This window comes from Suhomyces tanzawaensis (assembly GCF_001661415.1).
Source record: "Suhomyces tanzawaensis NRRL Y-17324 unplaced genomic scaffold CANTAscaffold_9, whole genome shotgun sequence".
NCBI classification, from domain to species: Eukaryota; Fungi; Ascomycota; class Pichiomycetes; order Serinales; family Debaryomycetaceae; genus Suhomyces; species Suhomyces tanzawaensis.
Window position 1 is genome coordinate 386,437 of NW_017963644.1, and position 17,056 is coordinate 403,492.

Genomic DNA, 17,056 nt, shown 5'->3' on the forward strand with positions numbered 1-17,056 from the left:
ACTTTCTTAGGGAGCTTCGTGTGAAGCTAATGGCGCCATTAACTTGTGGTGGAGGGACTTGTTGACTGGGGCTGCGATTATTAAGTAGTTTTAGTGTAGATGGCTAAGCAATGGGTGACTAGAAGGTGTCTTGTGGACTGATGGAGCGAGTCTAATAACTATATTATTAGGTAATTGATCGCAATAAATACGTTGGTTAAAGTACTTATAAATATTTGTTTATAGAATGAGTACTCATAAATATAAGCTAGTAAACAAGCATATGAGTATCTTGAATTTCCATTTTAACAAATTAGATGGGCATTTAACGTTGTCAGTACAAGAATTGTCTTCAAGAAAATTATTAGCTATAAATTTATTATTAGACATCATCCATAATACTGCTAATGATGCTTTATTAAAATTGCTAGGGGGAGTGATCCTTTATACTCTTTCCATTAATCTACTTAATTTCATAGTAAAGCTTGAAATTGCCATTATCTGCTTTTCGAAATAGATAGTTTCATCTTGCATAATAACAAAATTCTGGGATCTTCTACCCTGTAACCGTTCGTCCAGCCTAATTTATTGTACAATCCAGTCCCATACTATATTTTGCTTGACCCATGAAAAACCCATCTCAAGTTGGTCCTTCGTACATTGTTTATTCCGAACAGTAAATTTATTTTTATTTTCTGGTTGATGAATATCTATTATAATTGACTTTCTGGATAATTCGCTATGCACCAGCTGATTAGGTGGAGGGCCATATCTTTAGACTATCATTCCAAAGCAATAATTATATAGACGTTAGGAAGTGTAGCGTTCTTTGGTCACTTAAAATCCTTTTCTTAACTAGTGAGCTGACTACTCGGAGTAAAGACCTTTATTTACAGACATGGAACTTCGCTACTCCCTGCTTATGAGCCTATTATGCTGGTAAGACTCTTGACTTTCTTAATGTAACGGGGCTACGGCAAACATCACATGACTAGTCACATGATATACTTTCTCTCATTGCAGAAATATACGGTTGTGAATTCGAGGTTTGATTAGTCATTTGAGGGCAATCCATATATGCCCGAGCACAGCTTCTACAAGTTGCCCCTACCATTCAGCATCAAAAGCCTGAGCTTGGGATTGCTGGCTGGTTGAAGCCGCTTACGTAAGCATGCTCCCGCGTGACCCACCAAGAAGCGACAATTACGTAAGTAGACCCGCATGGCTGATGAAGAACCCGAAGATGCCACCCAGTCAATCCGCATGGTCCGCCGGCTGTTGAGGACGATAGCCACCAGAACAGGACCCCATGTGCCCCGCTAAGCTGACCACAAGTTTACGTAAGCAGCAGGCTTAGCGCAACCCCGTTTGGCAACCCGATTGCCGTAACAGTCCGAGCCACTCGTGGCCATCGCACTGTCTGAGACACGCTTACGTAATCTCAGGTTTCCGGCTCGGATCCTGCCAATTGCTACTACCGAAATTGCTACACCTGCTTGACAGACCTGTCACGCAGGTCACGGCCGTTTCACTGGAAACATCCATGCCACTACAACCCACTGACTCAGGCGCTCGATGACTCCACAGGGTCATTCCCTGCCGGTCACGTGGCGCCTCCTCTCCCCCACAGGGTCCCAGCTCCCAAGCGATATCGCCGGCGAGCGCTCGCGCTGGCTCCCACGGGGCCCGCCACAAATTTCCGCGACTGGGGTTGCTGCCACCGTGCGCACCGTGCTACACCACTAAGAATACCGCGCTAGCAATTCCATGACCGCACCAGCCGCCCCCACATTGTCCCCACCACGGCACGTGCGACTTCTGGCCTCACCGGTTCCCATACCAACGGGAGATCTCCCCTATATCCAATTACCGCCGCCATCAGTACCACCACCATCAGTGCCACCACCACCACTTCCTCCACGGGCTCCTCCAACACCACTACCATTACACCCGCCAGTGCAACCACTACCACCACCCCCCAAACCCTGGTGGCCCACCGCTTATCTGATGACGCGCGCTCGGTAATTTCTCGGGCCCTCCTGCATATCTTATCTGACTGCAACACGATAAGATATAAAGTCACCACCTCCCGTTTGTTTACCGCCAGCCACACCCACCATGTTTAAATCCAGTCTTTCCTCATACATGCCTTGGTTCAAAAAGTCCAAGGCCTCCACCGCTCCCTCCACCACGCCTGGGCCCTCCACGTCGTCTGGTGGGCTCGACCACAAAGACGACCTGCTTGTGGTGCCACTGACAGATCATCAGTTGATCAACATCTCCATGAGAGACGAGGACGACACCCAGTCGTTCGTGGAGATCCAGTACCGCAAGTTGACCTACGCAGAAGCTGCGTCGTTGTCGCTGCCTGGCAGGGTGGCGGCAGTGGCGACCCCCAGCCCGGGGGGCCACGCCAGGCCCCGCCAGCCTCGCCACACCCACAATCAGTACCTGGTGTTGGGACACGAGGAGTCGTTGGAGTACGAGCCGTACAAGTCGGACATCAGCTACCGCAAGTCCCAGCAGTTCAAGACCAAGCAGTACGAAACGATACAGAAGAAGAAGCAGCGCAATGCCTACAAGAAGGCGCGGGCGTAGTGATGCTGGCTGGCTAGTATCAATAGTGCAATACAGGTAATCTAGACCCGTGTAGCGTAGAGAGCCACATACAGGGTGCGACAAAGAGGGGGGCACCAGGAAGCTACAAGCACTGGGTAGAGACCAGAGGCTGATGGTCTGCTGGAATGAGTCATGTTGATTCAGATCCTTGTAACGATCCACGTTATTAGGATCACCGGGACTACATACAGGATGGTGATTCAGAGCCCCGAATCAGGACCAGCATGTGTCGAATCAAGTGAATCGGGCCAGCATGTGTTGAATCAAGTGAATCAGACCAGCATGTACCGAATCAGCATCCCGAGTCCTCGAAGGTTAGAATTCGTTAGTGAGGTTAACCACCAACTAATCTCCCCAACCAGTGAGAATGGCCACAAATCAATTGCAGTTCGTGAGGAGAACCACTATCAATTAGTGAGGAGAAACACCATCAATTTCCCCCAATCGGCTAGGAGAACCAAGAATTAATTGTCCAGTCACCAATCTTAAGCACAAACATATAAATTCTCCCAATCAGCGAGGAGAACCACCACGGTTTCTTTCCAACTTTAGTGATTCCTACAAAATCCATGAGTCTCCAATCATAACAGATTCTAGAACCTCCACGAGTCAATCCTTCCCAATCACCAACCAATCACTTTTCCACATCGTGAGAGACTCTAGGTCTACCATGAGTCAATTATCCAACAAACCGAAAGTGGTGCGAATAGAACCACGAGTTTCTTCCATCTTTGGTGACTCAGAACGTCAATTCTGCCCGCTAATCATCTATGATTCCCTATAACCACCTGTCCATTATTTAGTGATTCATAGTGTCTCACTCAGCTAATCTTATTCAGAACCATGAATTCAATTTTGCTAAACCAAATTCTGGGGTCGTCCATAACCACTCATTCTCTAGTATAACGCTGATAGACGTTTGTGTCTAATTATTTTGGATAGTTATGTATATTTGTAACATGTTACCACAGAAAGAGAGGACTCTTGAGTTAACCCCCTCTTAGTGCTAATAACTCACTCCAATAGGGGAAAGCAACAGTTAGTGATTCTAGCGCCTTTATCCATCTAACCTGTTGCCTGTTCTATATGTTCTGCTGCCCCAAATGGTTCTTGCTCTATAACCACAAAAAAACACAGTTCTAGTTGGATAACGTGGTGTGAAGTGAATTGATGTGTAGTGGCGAGCCTTGTAGTCTTGCGAAGCATAGCTTTCCAAATTTGAATATTNTTCAATATGTCCGAATGACTCCATATAGCGGTTTGGCTAAAACTATCCATGGTTAAAAACTAGTACTATCCAGCTCCCAAGCACAGAGTCTATATGAAATTGTATATAATCTCACAAGGTTTAGAAAGTGCCATCATCTCTTACCGTTATGAAGCAAATCAATTTTATTCATTCCAATAAAAACATAAAACTACTCCTTCTACTAAACATCGCCTAGCTCAATTGGCCACTCAGTCCACTGGGAGGCATCCCTACACTCTCCCTGTGTCACCGCACACTCGATCATGGGATCAACTTCCAAAACAGGCACATATACTGGCTTCCCAGCAGACTCCCATTCGCCCACCTCCAAAACTCGTACAGGAAGCAAACGCCCATGGGATACCCTAATGGGACGTACCATCGGGTTGTCAAACTTCTTGAAGAACGTCAGCATCAATATCTGGCCCGAATGTCCCGCAGGAATGGCACAAGAGTAGGATCCAGTCACCGAGAACTGCGACTTCACTGAAGTAGAATAGGTCGCCCCAAAGGCCTCAATGAGAGCAAGAGCAAAAGCAATATCAAGAGCAGCATACTCTCCAACAGAGGACGTGAAAGTGCCAGCAATGGTGCCACCACTACCGTGGAGTTGACTGGAACACCCAGCTACGGATTGAGTCCGTCCCAATACTGTGGAGGATTGGGGAGCTGCAATCTCGACCCAACGTCTCTCCCTTCTTCTCTGTTTGGCTCTACTTATGTGCCTGGTGAATGGCTCGCCGCTAACACGGTGGACGGTGTTCAACTGTGCGTGGCTGATGACCATGGAGTGGGTGCTTTCGACGAAAATCACATTGTCAACACTCTTAAAAAGATGGTTATGGGCAGGCTTCACCTGCCCGTTCTCGTCCATTAGCAGGTCGACGAAGATGATGTTGCTGGCTTCGAGCACACTGGCGTGGCGTACGAGTAAGTTGGCCACTTCCATGGCTTTGTAGGAGCGAGCATGAATGTCTGGTGAGGTATCTGCTAAGGTGGTGGTAGTGGTAAAAGCATCCTGTCTCGTTCCAAAATAGTCAGAAACGTTGAAACGAAACCCATACTGATCTCCAGAGTGTGCTTGCTTCAGGAAGTCTCCCAAGGTGTTGTCTGTCTCGGTGTTAGATTTTTTAGAGAAGTTTTCCAAGCTGGTTTTCGCAGCCTCTTTGGCCAAGTCGCCAATGGCAAGCGCAGCAGCGCCCATAGCAAACGTAGAACAAGTCAAGAAACGCATAGTTGCCATTCACTACGACCCATAGGTACCCTTTTATACTTCCTTGTAGCGGAGTATCTACACAAGCAGAACATAAATCTGTCTATTTTTCGCAGCCATGCTGCGTCTATACTATGAACACAAAGATACCGGGGCAGAAATAAAATTTTGTTCTGCCTAGCTAGGCATGACCCTAGAAGATACAGGGAGTGGGCAGCCAGAGCTAGGCGAGGAGACGTGGCAAGTGGTGGCTTGCCACCCAGGGATGATGCTTAGTCTGCCTCCATGACGAAGACGTGGTTTTGGAGTAGTGCCGTCTAACTGTCAGAAAAGAGGTTCTCGTAGTTGATGTCGTCCTGGTTCTTGTTCATCAGGAGCTCCGAGTGGTACTTGTAGCTGTGGGGCGTACCGATAAGCAAGTTCCAGCCCTGGTTCAAGTACATCAATGAGATCTTCCAGAGTGTGGAAGGTAGCGTCTTATAGCTCCAAAGCACAAAACGGGTGGCTTGCGCAACATCGTCGATGGCAAGTCTCAATTCTTCCACAAAGGTTCTGTCGGAGGCCTTCTTGGCCTTAGCAATGCCCAAAGGCGACTTATCAATCTTGCTAGGGGAGATCTTCTTGGGTGAGGCCTTTTTGGGGGCAGCAACCTCGGGTTTGCTGGCAGTTTCTGGGACCTTGAAGAAGGGGAATGCCAATCCGTTGCTCTCATTTTTTCTGTCGTACTCGCCAGGCTTGGCGATGCCTTTTCTGACGTCTTCAAGATGCTGTAAATACATGGTTTTGAAGCTGTTGATGGCTTCGATCGACTTGGACAATCTGTCGAAGGTGTTGAACAAGGCCACGATTTCAATTCTTCTGAATCTCAACTTTTCGGTGTTTTTAGGGTCTTCTCCCTCAAACAAGATCTTTAACGCGGTTCCGTAGCCAATGGTCTGCAACTTGCCCCACATTCTGCACCTGTCACATCCCACGCAGTCCATAATAGCAGAGATGTTCTTGAATCTGGATCTGAACTCATCCTTCAACCCTGGAGATACCGATTCGGGGTTGAACAACGATGAGGTGTCAAACAAGGTGTTCGAGGAAATCATGGGGATGATCTGGCCCAATAACTCGTCGTAGTTTTCGGTAGGCTCTTCGTTGTTGACGAACTTGTGGCGAGCCTCGTTGTGGGTGTGACTCTCGTCGAACTCGATAAGCTCATGCAAGGACACCAAGTTGTTCAATTTGACCAACGCTTGCGACACCAAGGCGTAGTTAAAGTAGATGTTGGACAACCTGTCGTTGAAGCGTCCTACGCGCTCCATGAACACCTTCAAGTTGGGGTAGAACTCGCCGGTTTCGGAGTCCAAGTACTCGTTGGACAAGTGCACGGCGATGGATGCGTGCAATCCGCTGACCACCCGGTAGAACAAGTTCTTCTCCACACAGGTGTCGTCCTCGTCAGCGTCCGACACCGTGAGATGGTGGTTTTCTTCACTCGCACTGTTGGGGAAGCAGTTCTCGGAGTAGATCGCCTTCCACACGTTGAACGCCTGGGCACCTCCATACCCAGTGAAACGCTCGGGGTTGTTCAACAAGTCGACGTAGACGCACTGGTGGTCGTCGTCGATGTGGGTGTAGTCCAAGTCCTCGCAGGTGGCGTCGGTGTCCTGGGCGTCGTCGTCATCTGTGGCAGGTTGCTCCAAGTTGATCTTACCTAATTTCAAGGGACGAAGGTCGTCGTTGGTCACGTTGCTCCAGTTGTACTGGGAGGGCGATAAGATCTCCACAGCACAGTTTTCAGTGGCACAGAAGTGCTGGGCGTTCCAGAACTTGCACTGCTTCTCGAAGTTGAGTTTGAAGTAGCGGAAGTACGAAGTCTGCACCAACTTGGACAAAGACACGCGGATATGGTCGTTGAGGTCGTCGATGTACGAGAACGTGGTGTTGCAAGTGGGAGTGATGATTTGTGAACAGTACTCAGGCGAGTCGAAAGGCGTGAATTTAGAGATGCCGGAGGAGGCCACGGCTAGCACCACGTGGAGCGAGAGCCACACGTATAGTTGGGACAACTTCATGGCTGTGGGATGGTGGGAGACTGGCTAGGAAGGACAGGTATATATGGCGGCAAAACTATGATGGGCATCACCGTTTGTCATCAGTCGTGCGCGCGCAAGAGAACACGTCAGAGGTGGTATGATCGGATCAGATCGATTGGGCAAGTGGCGCGGAGTCTGACGTGTTAACAGAGGACGAGAATCTGGTGATTTGTAGTGAGGCAGGCTAATTGGGTGGGTAAATGGGTAGGAACGCCTAGTAGTATTGAATAGGTATAGGGATTGTCTGATTAATTATGAGAAAATAGGAAATGGAATTTCTGGGTAATTAGAGGTAGAACTACTGAGTTAGGAGGTAAAATCAATAGATAACTCAGTAGACTTGTCTATTAAATAATATATTGGTGAGGATGTTCCCTGTAAAGTAGGGAATTTGTCTAGTTGTACGGGTTAATTTTAATCAGATGGTTTTCCTCTAATTAACGGTAAATGTCTATTGAGCGGGTTGGTGCATCTTCACTAATTAGGAAAATTGTCCGTCTTGTCTGGATTAATTAATTATTGGTTAGATCTATGAGTGAAGTAGGAAGATTACCTATGTTGTCTGTCTTCATTTAAATAGACTGAAGGGTGTTTCCGTTTTAGGTGTATCGAGTTGTCTGAATTAATTCTTTTATAATGGGATAAAGTATAGATTTTTCATTGGGGATCGATAGAGTGAATATCGGCAAGGATCTCGGATCCCTCGAATTTATCTGACCATGGTTAATATTCACTTCCCCATTGTAAGAGTTGACTACAAGAAATGAGAGGGATGTAGATTTGAGTAAAAGTATTGAATACATAGTAGGACTATCCTTTTCGTGGACCAGATAGGTGACGAGGCCAATCCGTGTTCGTAATTTAACCAGACGAGACTTAGATGTTTCTCGCAGTTACATCACAAGGAACACCCTTACAGTAGTTAAGTGAATATTGGAGTAGATCCATGATACTCTCTAGTTCCTGCTTGCTGCTGACCACAGCAGCACACTGACGTTGATGGACTCTGTAGCTACAAAAGTTTTACTGCTCATATCGATTAGAGTATATAGGTAATTCTGGCTGCGAAAACGAAAAAGAATTTTAATTGAAGAGGAGAAATGTTACCCGTATCCTAGTTATTCCCAATTTCCCAGCCAGCACTTCTTTTAACTTTCTACTGTATTGTTGTGGTACAAATTTAATAGGGTACTGGCAGCAGAATCACATTATCATGGTTTACGATTCTTTGCGATGTCTGGAAGTGTGCCTAGTAACCAATATCGGGCGTGCAGTTTAAGAACTACCTCCTATCTGTAATTATATACAGTGTGAACTCATTGTATCTACTTCGGCTGTTATCTTAAGCAGATGGTGTTTTTTATGCATCGCGTCGTGGCCCCAGATTGAATTCCACCCAACTCACTACCAATTGTGGATTGCTAAGCATTTAATACCCACCAGCCAAGTACTTAGCCCCACCCTAAATCGAGCTAATTCCCACCCAACTCCTTCGTATGAGAAAGAAAACTTTCCATGCCACTCCTCCTACGTTTTCCTATCACTGCGTATACTACTACTACTATTTAGACTATATCTAACACCTTAGTCAAACTTGATCTTCTTTCCGGTCTTGGTCATGTCGACGTCCTTGAAGAACGCCCCATACGCACTGTGGGTCTTCTTCTTGGTGTGGCCTCCGAACTTGAGCAACTCGTCTGGCACAGGCTGGTTGGCACCACGCAAGATGTTCATCAATGCTCCACTCAAGTGCTTTTCATGCTCGGTGAACAAAGTGTGAGCAGTTCCAGTCTGGCCAGCTCTTCCTGTTCTACCAATTCTGTGGACGTAGTCCTCCACCGTCAATGGGAACGTCAAGTTGATAACCACCTTGACGTTGGGGATGTCCAATCCTCTGGCAGCCACATCGGTGGCCAACAACAAGTTGGAGTCTCCACGCTTGAACGAGTTCAACGCCAGTGTCCGCTGCTGCTGTGACAAGTCTCCGTGGATGGCTGCCACTGCGTAGTTCTGTCTTTTCAACAACGCCTCGATACGTCCTGCTTCCTTCTTGTACAAAGCAAAGATCAACACCTTGTCGTCCTTACGAGCACCTCCCTGGTACTGGCGCAAAAGCGCTAACAACCGCTTCTCCTTGTCGTAGGGGGCAATGACCTCCACCACCTGGGTGATACGTTTGTTGGCAGCCAACTCGTCACGATCACCAATGCTGACCTTGACAGGCTTGTTCATGAACGTGTTGGCCAACTCACGAACCTCCTTGGGCCAGGTGGCTGTGAACATCAATGTCTGACGGCCCTGGGCATTAGTGTTACCGATGATGGACTTGATATCTTCTTCGAACCCCTTCTCCAACATACGATCAGCCTCGTCCAACACCAAGTAGTCGATGCTGCTCAAGTCGACGGCTCCGTCGTTGATCAAGTCCAACAAACGGCCAGGAGTGGCCACCACAACGTTGGCATCACGCATCTGAGCCACCTGGTCAGCCTTGGACACACCTCCATAGATAGCCACGCAGTTGAGGCTGGTTCCCTTGGTCAAGTCCACCAAGTTGTCGTAGATCTGCAACGCCAACTCTCTGGTGGGAGAAATACACAACACAGTCAACCCGGTCTTTCCAAGAGCCAAGATGTTGTTGATGGCAGGAACACCGAACGCAAAAGTCTTTCCAGAGCCGGTTTCAGCGACTCCAATCACGTCCTTTCCGCTCAAGAGGTATGGCCACGACACAGACTGAATGGGTGTGGGCTTTGGAAACTTGGCGACCTTGGGGGTTATGCTGGAGTGCAATTCGATCTGGTTGAATGCAAGCAACGGTCTCAAGTTGAGGCCGTGAGGGTCGTCGATCGTCACCTCGTTGGTGGACAAGAACTCGTCGATATCTGCCTGAGGCAACTCTGACAAGCTGGACGACTGGGTGTAGCCAACTGACGACTGAGCAGTTCCGGTCACTGACAGGACCTTCTTGGCCTTCTTCTTTTCGTCCTTTGCTGGCTTGTCATCGTTCTTTTCCTTCTTTTCCTTCTTTTCTTTCTTTTCCTTCTTTTCCTTCTTCTCCTTCTTCTCCTTCTTTTCCTTCTTTTCCTTCTTTTCCTTCTTCTCCTCAGTGGCGATCTTCACCTTCTTGTGCTTCTTGTCCTCCTCTTCGGAGCTCTTTCTTTTGCTATCTTTACCCATCTTGTCGTATAACTAAAAGTGAAAAATCACTTTATCTCATCAGACGCCGCACGATGGAGTCACGTGTAGATGGGTGCAAATAACATTTCCAGCTTTCTGTGGAGGGAGGAGGCTCCATATCCATCCCAGAACCACCAGAAGGCAGCTCTTTGTCTTCATCTTACTCTACTAATTTATATTGATTCTTAAAGTATTTTTATTGTCCTTCCGATCTTTCTGCCGTTCTTCATATTTACAGTCCATATTCTCAACCCGACAGTGATAATTGGGCTGCAGTTGGGAGAGTGGTCATTATAAGCTCATATATGTCGAAATAAGAATTGTTGGACATCACCTCCTGCTTATTATTAACCTTTTTCAAAAGTGATAACACCAACTTCTTTTAGGAATTACACAGACTTCCACAGTTTATACATGCGTTGAAGCATCGTGGTGTTACCTTCAATTAAGTTTATGGGCTTCGGGTAAATATGACGGAGAGAATCTCTGAAGTAGGGCATTAACTTTATCAGGTCACTTTTTCCAGAACGGAGTCTGGTGTCGTTTCATCTGGAGATATTGTTGGAAATTATACCATTCCTGCTAGATGATCAACTCTCAGTAGTTTGAAGCGGGCATCATAGATTGATTTGTACATCAAGAACCTTTTTATTTATATCCTTAGTAAAAGTTGATTGTCTTTAACATTTCACGCTTTTGACGTTTTAATATTTATCCACAGTATTTTGTTTAAACTGACGGAACTAAAAGGGAAATGATCCAGAATGAGCTAAAATAGTTCAATTCACCAGTAACAATGGTTTAAACATTTATGAACGAAAATCACTGTGCCAGGCAAAACCATTACATAACCTAAGTCTGAGTGGGCATCTTCCATACATGATAATAGGTTAGTAATTCCAGTGCACCAGTGTTATACTCAGACAAATAATCGAGCACACCACAAAATTAACTATCTTGAGCTTACGTTGATTATTTTATTGGCAATAAATTGATGAGTCTTTTCGAATGCTTCTCATTGCAAAATAATAACTGCCTACCACACAGTCAGTTAATAATCTAGCCACGATTGCCTGCACCGATAAATAAATAACTATTCAGGTGAACATAGTTGGTGTTCCAGCTAATCACGTAAATACCCATAGACGGAATATCCACGAGCTTAAGCTTATATACGACCTACTACAGCCCAGTAGACCTAATTCCACCCAACCAGTAGCCAGCCTATCCTTGCTGTCCAATATCGCATCATACGCCAACCTGGAATCAATGATCATCACTAGTCTACCATAAAGATAATACGCCCACTTCGCTTCATGAGTCGCTCTGGTGAAATTTATTACAAAAACTACCATTCTAGACCATGAATGCACGAGTCAACACAGAGCAGTACTCATAGCTACACACACCAGCCATATACTCTCGAGATCCACCCCACCCCACGGCGATCGTCTCGTTCCAGGCGTGTCCGCACCACTATCTCCAGCACATTTTGACCACGTAATTTTCAGCGACTAAAACAACAACCGCCCACCAAACATGTCTGGAAAAAGAAGAGCATACCCACAGCCCCAGTACGCCACTGGTGCTCCTTTAGGAACTCCAGGCGTAGGGCCAGCCGATCCCACTCAATTCCAGCAGCCTCCTCCTCCCCAGGGAGGAGCTCCAGCCTACGGTGTGGATCAAGTCAACCAACAGTTCCAACACATGAACGTCGGCGCCCAACCTGCCCAGCCCCAGTATCAGTACAACCAGTACCAGCAGCCGGGAGCCGCTGCTGGTGCCCCAGGTGCTAATGATCCATACGCGCAACAGCCTCAACAGGACCAATACCCACCCCAATTCCAACAACAAGGCAGTTTCTACGGCCAAGCAGGCGGCGCTGCACCTGCGTTGCCATTGAACCAATTGTACACCACCGACTTGTCCCGTGAATTGCCTCCTCCCATCTCGGACTTGGCGTTGCCACCTCCCCCCATCGTGTTGCCCCAAAACACCACCTTGATTCCAAACTCAGAAACCTCCAACGCGGCCCCAGAATACTTCAGATCTACCTTGAACGTCATCCCCAACAATAGCTCGCTTTTGAAGAAGTCCAAGTTGCCCTTGGCCTTGATCGTCAAGCCCTACAACGCGTTGACCGTCGAAGGCGAACAGGTGCCTGTCACCTCCGACACCTACATCAGTAGATGTCGTCGTTGTCGTGGTTACATCAACCCGTTCGTCACCTTGGCCGAAAACGGCAGACGTTGGAGGTGTAACTTCTGTAACTTGTTGAACGACATCCCCAGTGCCTTTGAATACGACGACATCACTGGTACCGTCAAGAACAAGTTCGAAAGAGTCGAGTTGAACCACTCAGTGGTTGAATTTATCGCTCCAAAGGAATACATGGCCAGAGCTCCTCAGCCTATTGTCTACACGTTCATCATCGATGTCTCGGTGCATGCAGTTTCCAGCGGGTTGACTGCCACCATCACCAGAACCATCTTAGAGAGTTTGGATAGAATTCCAAATGTGAATAAGACTGCCAGAGTCGCCTTCATTGGTGTGGACTCTAACTTGCACTACTTCAGATTTAATGAAGGTTTGGAGGGAACCGAGGCCTTGGTGGTTTCTGACATCGATGAACCTTTCTTGCCATCCCCAAGTGGCTTGTTGGTCAACTTGGACGAAAACAGACAAGCCATCGAAAAGTTGTTGATTGACTTCCCAACCTTCTTCGAAGGCACTGCCAACCAAAGCTTTGCTTTGGGACCTGCTTTGAAGGCTGGTCATAAATTAATCAACAATATCGGTGGTAAATTGGTCTGTTTCGGTGCCACTTTGCCAAACATTGGTGAAGGTAAGTTGAGTCTCAGAGACGAAGCTGGAAACTCTGGTAAGCCTAAGGAAGCTAAGGTGTTGTTATCCTCTGCCGACAGTTTCTACAAGTCCTTCGCTGTCACTTGTAACTCCTCCCAAATTACAGTTGATTTGTTCTTGAGCTCATCTTCTTACCAGGATGTTGCCACCTTGTCCAACTTGCCCCGTTACACTGCTGGTCAAACCCACTTCTACCCTGCTTGGACCAGTGCTAAGGCTGAAGATGTCACCAAGTTATCTAAAGAAATCAGCGAACACTTGTCTCAAGATATTGCATTGGAAGCTGTTTTGAGAGTTAGAGGATCTACTGGTTTCAGAATGAGTTCCTTCTACGGTAACTTCTTCAACAGATCCTCAGATTTATGTTCCTTCCCAACTTTCCCAAGAGATCAAAGTTACTGTATTGAAATGAACATTGAAGAAAACATTAATAAGCCAGTTGCCTACTTCCAAGCAGCTGTGTTGCACTCTACTTCATTCGGTGAAAGAAGAATCAGAGTCATGAACTTGGCCATTCCAACTTCTTCCAAATTGCCTGACATCTATGCTTCTGCTGATCAATTAGCAATCACTAACTACTTTACTCATAAGGCCATTGAAAAGGGATTGTCTTCGTCGTTACCAGATGCAAGAGACTACCTTATCAATCAAGTTGTTGAAATTTTGAACGTTTACAAGAAAGAGTTAGTTGCAGGCAATGTCTCTGGTGCATCACCTTTACAATTATCCACTAATTTAAGAATGTTACCATTATTGTTGTTCTCATTGACCAAGCACTTGGGTTTGAGAGCCGACAGGGTTCCATCCGATCACAGAGCTGCGGCTTTGAACATCTTGGGGTCTTTGCCAATTNCACAATTGGTCAAGTACATTTACCCAACCGTCTACTCGTTACACAACATGCCAGACGAGTGTGGATTACCAGAAAAGGTTATTCAAGTCAACGAAGAAACTGGAGAGGAAGAAGAGGTCATTACCACCGAAATCTTGTTACCTGAACCAATCAACGATTCCAAGGCCACCTGGGAGAACTATGGCTTGTACTTGATTGACAACTCCAGCGAATTATTCTTATGGGTGTCTGGTAATGTAGTTCCAGGTTTGGTTCAAGATTTGTTTGGTACTGACAACTTGTACGCTCTCCCAACCGGTAAAACCGAGTTGCCCGAATACAGCATTGAAGAATCTGAATTCAACTACAAGGTGCGTCAAATCATCGGTAAGATCAGAGAGCAAAACGACTCCATTATTTGGAAGAACTTGTACGTTGTTGTCGGAGGATCGTCCAACGAACCAATCGAGATTTCTCAACAACGTGACTTGATGGCATTAAGAATGTGGGCCTATAGTTGTTTGGTTGAAGACAAGACCGGTAATGAGGCCTCTTACAGGGACTTCTTGACTACTTTGAAGGCCAAGGTTGCTCAATAGATATCTGTATTATTTTGAAAGCCATGATTCAATAGATTGTCTATAATATCCTTTGAGGGCCAAGCTTGCTCAATAGATTGTCTATAAAAATATATATTATACAGCAATGGCTTCTTTCTATCGCATTCTTCGGGGTTCTCGATTTTGCTGACAAGCGGTGTAATATCAGCTTCTCCTTCTGAAGGTTTCGCAAAGGTAATAGATACACTGACGAGATGAAGTATGGCTGGCCATGATCAAGCACTTTCCGTCTGACACGTCACTGTGCAATTGTCCACCGTCTTGATTTGTAATAATGACTCGGATAGCTCCATTTTCCCTGCAATCGAGCTTCCTACTTTTCTTCAAATGGATGTTTAACAAAAATTCTTATGATCCTCAATGCTGAATATTGAACCCTGATTTGCCAACCGAATGTGCTTCATGGCCTCATTCAAGACCAATACTGTAAATCTGTGAAGCCATGTACTCCAAATCAACGCGTAGTTAATAATACAGTAATACCATTCAAGTCGAACCAACAATTAATAGATTCACTTAATTCAGGAGATCCAACACACATATGGATTTCAAACCTCGTACTGTAGAACCTCCTAAAACTTTTGTATCATCTGTGTACCCCAAATAGTGAAATCGGCTTATTATCTTTGCAGTTACTCTGTAGGGATGATCGAAACGGCATCAAGCACCAAGTTCCGCTCACTTTCCACGTTAAAAGTGTCCACCAACGAGTTTTTGATTCCAGGATAGTATACACGTAAGTTCTTAGCAATTGGACCACCTCTTGCCATGGTGGCAGCAATGTTCTTTTTGAACTTGGATGTCAACTTAATCCAGAAGGACTCGGTGAGTGCATTTCCACCCCAATGCTCGAGCACGCTATTGAAGAGATTCTCGTTGGGAACCTCGCAGTTGTTCAAGGTGATGGCCAACTTGTCGAAGTATTCCTGGGAACTGTGCTTGACGTCCGAAACGATGGCTGTGAAGTTTCTGGGCGACTGTAACGATCGAGACAATTGTGTCAGCGAGGAGTCCACGAGTCGATTCACTGTGGCTTTTTCCAAAACCGACAAGAAGTCCTTCTTGTCAAGAATGTAGAGACTGACGAGTCCGTTGTGGAGGTCCTGGTTATCGGGACTGAAGTTGCTGTTGTGGACTGCTTGGATGGCATGTACGCAACGGCTTCTTAATTCGAGCCGTTTGTTCTCGATGTCGGCTCTGGAGTCTCTGATGAGCCGGATGCGGAGGAGACTGGCGCCTCTGGTGGCGCCTCTCTCTTCCTTGACGTAGAATTCGTGGATCTGGACCATCAAACGGGCAAGGCGGACCATGTTGGAGTCGGCCTTATCGAGCTCTTCTAACTGCTGGAGAAGGAAAATGAAGTAACTGGAGCTCCGCAACAAGTCCAACGTCACATGGATGCGTTTCAAGGCGTTGTTGAGCCGGACAGCCTCGTCGTACGGCTGGATCACGCCTGTTTTGATTCTGTCAAAAGACGAGTTGATATGCTTTATGCCGCTGTTGATCTTGCCGTCAAGCAATTCCTTGGAGCCTTCGATCTTGGAGAAGTTCTGCACAAGCGCCTCGTAGTTGCTGGCGGCAATGGCCTTCATTCTCTTTTCACACTCTTGGATATCGAACTGGAGCTTTTTGATGGGTGTAGACAAATCGAGCTCGGGTCCGTCACTGCCATTGGTAGCAAGAAGCAAATCCCTGGCGAAGACCGAATCCTGGAAGTCGGCCTCGAGGAACGCCTCGAAGTCCTCGAGTTCGTTCTTGATGGTAGTCATGGTGGTGATGTAAATGGTGAGTTTTCGCGCTAGATTTTAAGAACAAAATGGTGATTTGGCATATTGTGGGGAGAACTATGAGAATTCGATATTTAGTACGAGGAGAAGAGGATGTGGGCTTGGGGTTTGTAATTGAATTTAGCGGGAATAGATATAGACATGGACCTCACAATTAATCTTACGAAGACATTTAGAGAAATGTAGACTTAGAAAGTCATGATTCTCATCAAGCGGAAATAGATATAGACTGGAAAACTCATGATATTCCGCAGAAGTGAACTTAGCGTGAAATAGCACTTTCGTAGATTGGCATCTACTACCTCAAACACTGGGGTCTGCTCTCATACAACAATTACTAACAATATGTAGGGTATTTTTAGGATTTTTTTCATTATCATAAAGCTGGTATTTATTAACTATTACAGTTCATTCTCTGACACCACTTGAGTCGTTTTCCAATGAGATAGTTCCACTACAGTTTTCACATATACAATCTGATCAAACTTTGCCGTTAAAGCCACTTGATTAGTTGTGTGATCCATTAGCAGTCACTTCCATTAATAGCATCGACTATCTTTTGAATGGTCCACTTCAGGAGCTCATAATACTATTTGAAAACATGTTAAAACCAGGTTTCATTACGACC

At 46.2% G+C, this 17,056-nt stretch overlaps 6 protein-coding genes across 6 annotated transcripts; 2 read left to right on the top strand and 4 right to left on the bottom strand.

Moving 5' to 3' along the window:
- Positions 1-2,097: 2,097 nt before the first annotated feature.
- On the top strand, positions 2,098-2,577 carry CANTADRAFT_57573 (uncharacterized protein; the record flags this gene model as incomplete). The annotated part of the gene is made up of 1 exon (XM_020210712.1): positions 2,098-2,577. The coding sequence occupies one exon, from the start codon at positions 2,098-2,100 to the stop codon at positions 2,575-2,577; it is 480 nt and encodes a 159-aa protein (XP_020061992.1).
- A 1,562-nt stretch (positions 2,578-4,139) lies between these two features.
- CANTADRAFT_28077 (uncharacterized protein) lies at positions 4,140-4,679 on the bottom strand (the record flags this gene model as incomplete). The annotated part of the gene is made up of 1 exon (XM_020208230.1): positions 4,140-4,679. A coding segment is annotated over one exon (540 nt), but the record flags the coding sequence as incomplete, so codon positions are not given.
- Positions 4,680-5,377: 698 nt separating this feature from the next.
- ERO1 (ER oxidoreductin) lies at positions 5,378-7,204 on the bottom strand (the record flags this gene model as incomplete). The annotated part of the gene is made up of 2 exons (XM_020211293.1): positions 5,378-7,125; positions 7,180-7,204. 2 exons carry the CDS (start codon positions 7,202-7,204, stop codon positions 5,378-5,380), a joined length of 1,773 nt encoding a protein of 590 aa, XP_020061994.1.
- Positions 7,205-8,728: 1,524 nt separating this feature from the next.
- Positions 8,729-10,324, bottom strand: DBP3 (RNA-dependent ATPase; the record flags this gene model as incomplete). The annotated part of the gene is made up of 1 exon (XM_020211945.1): positions 8,729-10,324. One exon carries the CDS (start codon positions 10,322-10,324, stop codon positions 8,729-8,731), a length of 1,596 nt encoding a protein of 531 aa, XP_020061995.1.
- A 1,539-nt stretch (positions 10,325-11,863) lies between these two features.
- SEC24 (COPII subunit) lies at positions 11,864-14,620 on the top strand (the record flags this gene model as incomplete). Its single annotated transcript, XM_020211946.1, has 1 exon — positions 11,864-14,620. One exon carries the CDS (start codon positions 11,864-11,866, stop codon positions 14,618-14,620), a length of 2,757 nt encoding a protein of 918 aa, XP_020061996.1.
- A 653-nt stretch (positions 14,621-15,273) lies between these two features.
- On the bottom strand, positions 15,274-16,410 carry CANTADRAFT_24133 (Golgi transport complex subunit; the record flags this gene model as incomplete). Its single annotated transcript, XM_020207047.1, has 1 exon — positions 15,274-16,410. The coding sequence occupies one exon, from the start codon at positions 16,408-16,410 to the stop codon at positions 15,274-15,276; it is 1,137 nt and encodes a 378-aa protein (XP_020061997.1).
- Positions 16,411-17,056: the final 646 nt, after the last annotated feature.